This window comes from Oratosquilla oratoria, chromosome 32 (genome assembly GCF_046742065.1).
Source record: "Oratosquilla oratoria isolate Oo_2021 chromosome 32, ASM4674206v1, whole genome shotgun sequence".
Lineage (NCBI taxonomy): Eukaryota > Metazoa > Arthropoda > Malacostraca > Stomatopoda > Squillidae > Oratosquilla > Oratosquilla oratoria.
The window spans coordinates 32,523,402-32,525,481 of record NC_134808.1 but is presented as its reverse complement, the minus strand read 5'-3'; the positions used below and the strand labels follow the sequence as shown (position 1 = coordinate 32,525,481).

Genomic DNA, 2,080 nt, shown 5'->3' with positions numbered 1-2,080 from the left:
GTGGTGGAGATCGTTCTTGTTTCCGAGGAGGAGAACGGGAGCTGAGCTTCTTTGGGAGCAGACAGTCTGTGGAAGAAGAACAAGAGAACGTTAAGACCTCGCTTGACAAAAACTACAAAGTGAAAAAAAATATTAATAATAATTATAATAATAAAATATGGTTATTGCAGAACATATTATGTCGGAGAGAAAATTCACGAAAAGAAATGAACTTGAAAAAAAAGTCGAAAATTTCAACTCACCTCAAGGATTTCGCCTGCATTGCGGAAGCTCTCCCGATCACAAACAGAGTAGACGATGACAAAGGCCTCAGCCCAGTGCATGTGGACGTTGGAGGAGGCGTAATTGGGTGGAGCAGCATCCATGATCTCTACAGGGAGCGGAGACCCCTCCACTTGGAGTTGACACTTGTACAGCATATCTGAGGAAGAAGAGAAATGCAACAGGTTAGTTGGATCAAGCAGCAGGAAGAGTTTTCTCGCATACAGAAAAAAAATCATATTAAGGACTTTGAGCATTTAACGGTGCATATAACCATCCCGAGACTCACCTGTATCTGATCTGTACTCCCCGATGAACCTCTTCGTCAGGTACCTGACGGTGAGGGCCGACTTGCCGACCTGGTAGGACCCCAGAACGGCTATCCGGACGACCGGACTCGAAGATCCGTTGATCATCTTGTCTTCTGTTCTCATAACGAGTACTATCCGGGCGAGTTGCAGTAGGTACTATACAAGTTCCTTGTGGTTGTGAGCACAGCACAGCACACACTAAGAACACACAAGTTCACACAATATCCCTAAACGTATTCTTCAAGTATCCAAAGGGGGTCTTGGTGTATCCAAAATGGGCTTGAGGACACGACACAGACACAAGGGAAAAAGAAGAGTCGAAGTTAGACTCTCTCTCTCTCTCTCTCTCTTTGGCTCTCTCTTTACAGAAGAAGAGCAACAAGTGATTTCTCTTTCGATCACGGTGGTGAGCTTGGGACTACGCAGACGTGGAACTCGCCACTACTTATAGCCTGCCCTCGACCGTCTCAAGACAGTTGCCAACTATCCAAATCTCTCCCCTATTCTCCCCCTATCCCACTATTCCCACCTTTCCGGGAAGTTTCCACATAATGCAACCGACGGTCACAATCCCCCTGATTGATATACCGATGACCGTTAAAAAACCGGTAATGGTTAGAATTTAAATTTTGCGACCGTTAGTGACCGTTGATATGGCAATCGAGCCCGCATCCTCTCAGTGGATGCCTTTCTTCTCAACCCCACGGCGCCAGCCTGCCCTCCACGCGCGCCACCCCCCACCCCTCCCTCCCTCCCTCCCTCCCTTCTTCCATCTCCTACTCCCTTCCTCTCCCTCTTGCTCCTCCTCCTAGCCACACCATCCACTCGCTCTAACATATGTCGTCTTGCCCTGAACCTCCTCTTCGCCTTCTATCCCTCCTATATCTCCTCCACCTTCTGCTCCACCTCCTCCTCCACCTCCTCCTCCACTTTTGCTTCAGATACTGCACCTGTGCTACCTCCATCTCTGCTTCTGCCTCCTGCATCTATATTCACATTCACCTTTGTCTCTTAATTGTACCATATTATTTTCTCTCCGCTTTTCTCTCTTCCTTTCCCCGTCCTCTATCTCTTCCTCCATTCTCTCTTTCTCTCCTCTCCATTTCCCTTTCCCTGTGTGTGCGCGTGCGTGTGTTTCGCTGTTGCATCCATATGTTTAATGTTTGTCTATCTGTTCATCTATGTCTGTCTATCTGTTGATCTATGTCTGTCTATCTGTTGGTCTGTCATTTGTATCTCCTTCATCCGTTCTCTCTCTTCCCCCCCCTCTCTCTCTCTCTCTCTCTCTCTCTCTCTCTGTCTCTCTCTCTCTCTCTCTCTCTCTCTGTCTCTCTCTCTCTCTCTCTCTCTCTCATTCTCTCTCTCTCTCTCATTCTCTCTCTCTCTCTCATTCTCTCTCTCCCACACTCATTTTCCTTTCCTCCACCACTTTCCTCCTCCACAACTCTCTCTACCTCCATTCATTTCTCCCTCAATTCATTCCTTTGTTCACTCAGATCCTTCGCCTT

General features: G+C 47.6%; 1 protein-coding gene across 1 annotated transcript in view; it reads right to left on the bottom strand.

Annotated features, from left to right (window-relative positions):
- LOC143017422 (ras-related and estrogen-regulated growth inhibitor-like protein) overlaps positions 1–1,006 on the bottom strand; it is a 2,036-nt gene extending 1,030 nt beyond the window's left edge. The window contains exons 1-3 of the mRNA XM_076172139.1: positions 551–1,006; positions 243–421; positions 1–66 (exon numbers count right to left, since the gene is read on the bottom strand). The exon at positions 1–66 is cut by the window's left edge and continues 1,030 nt beyond it. Of these exons, the coding sequence (XP_076028254.1) occupies positions 1–66; positions 243–421; positions 551–695 (390 nt within the window). The 5' untranslated portion in view covers positions 696–1,006. The remainder of the gene's footprint in view (positions 67–242; positions 422–550) is intronic.
- Positions 1,007–2,080: the final 1,074 nt, after the last annotated feature.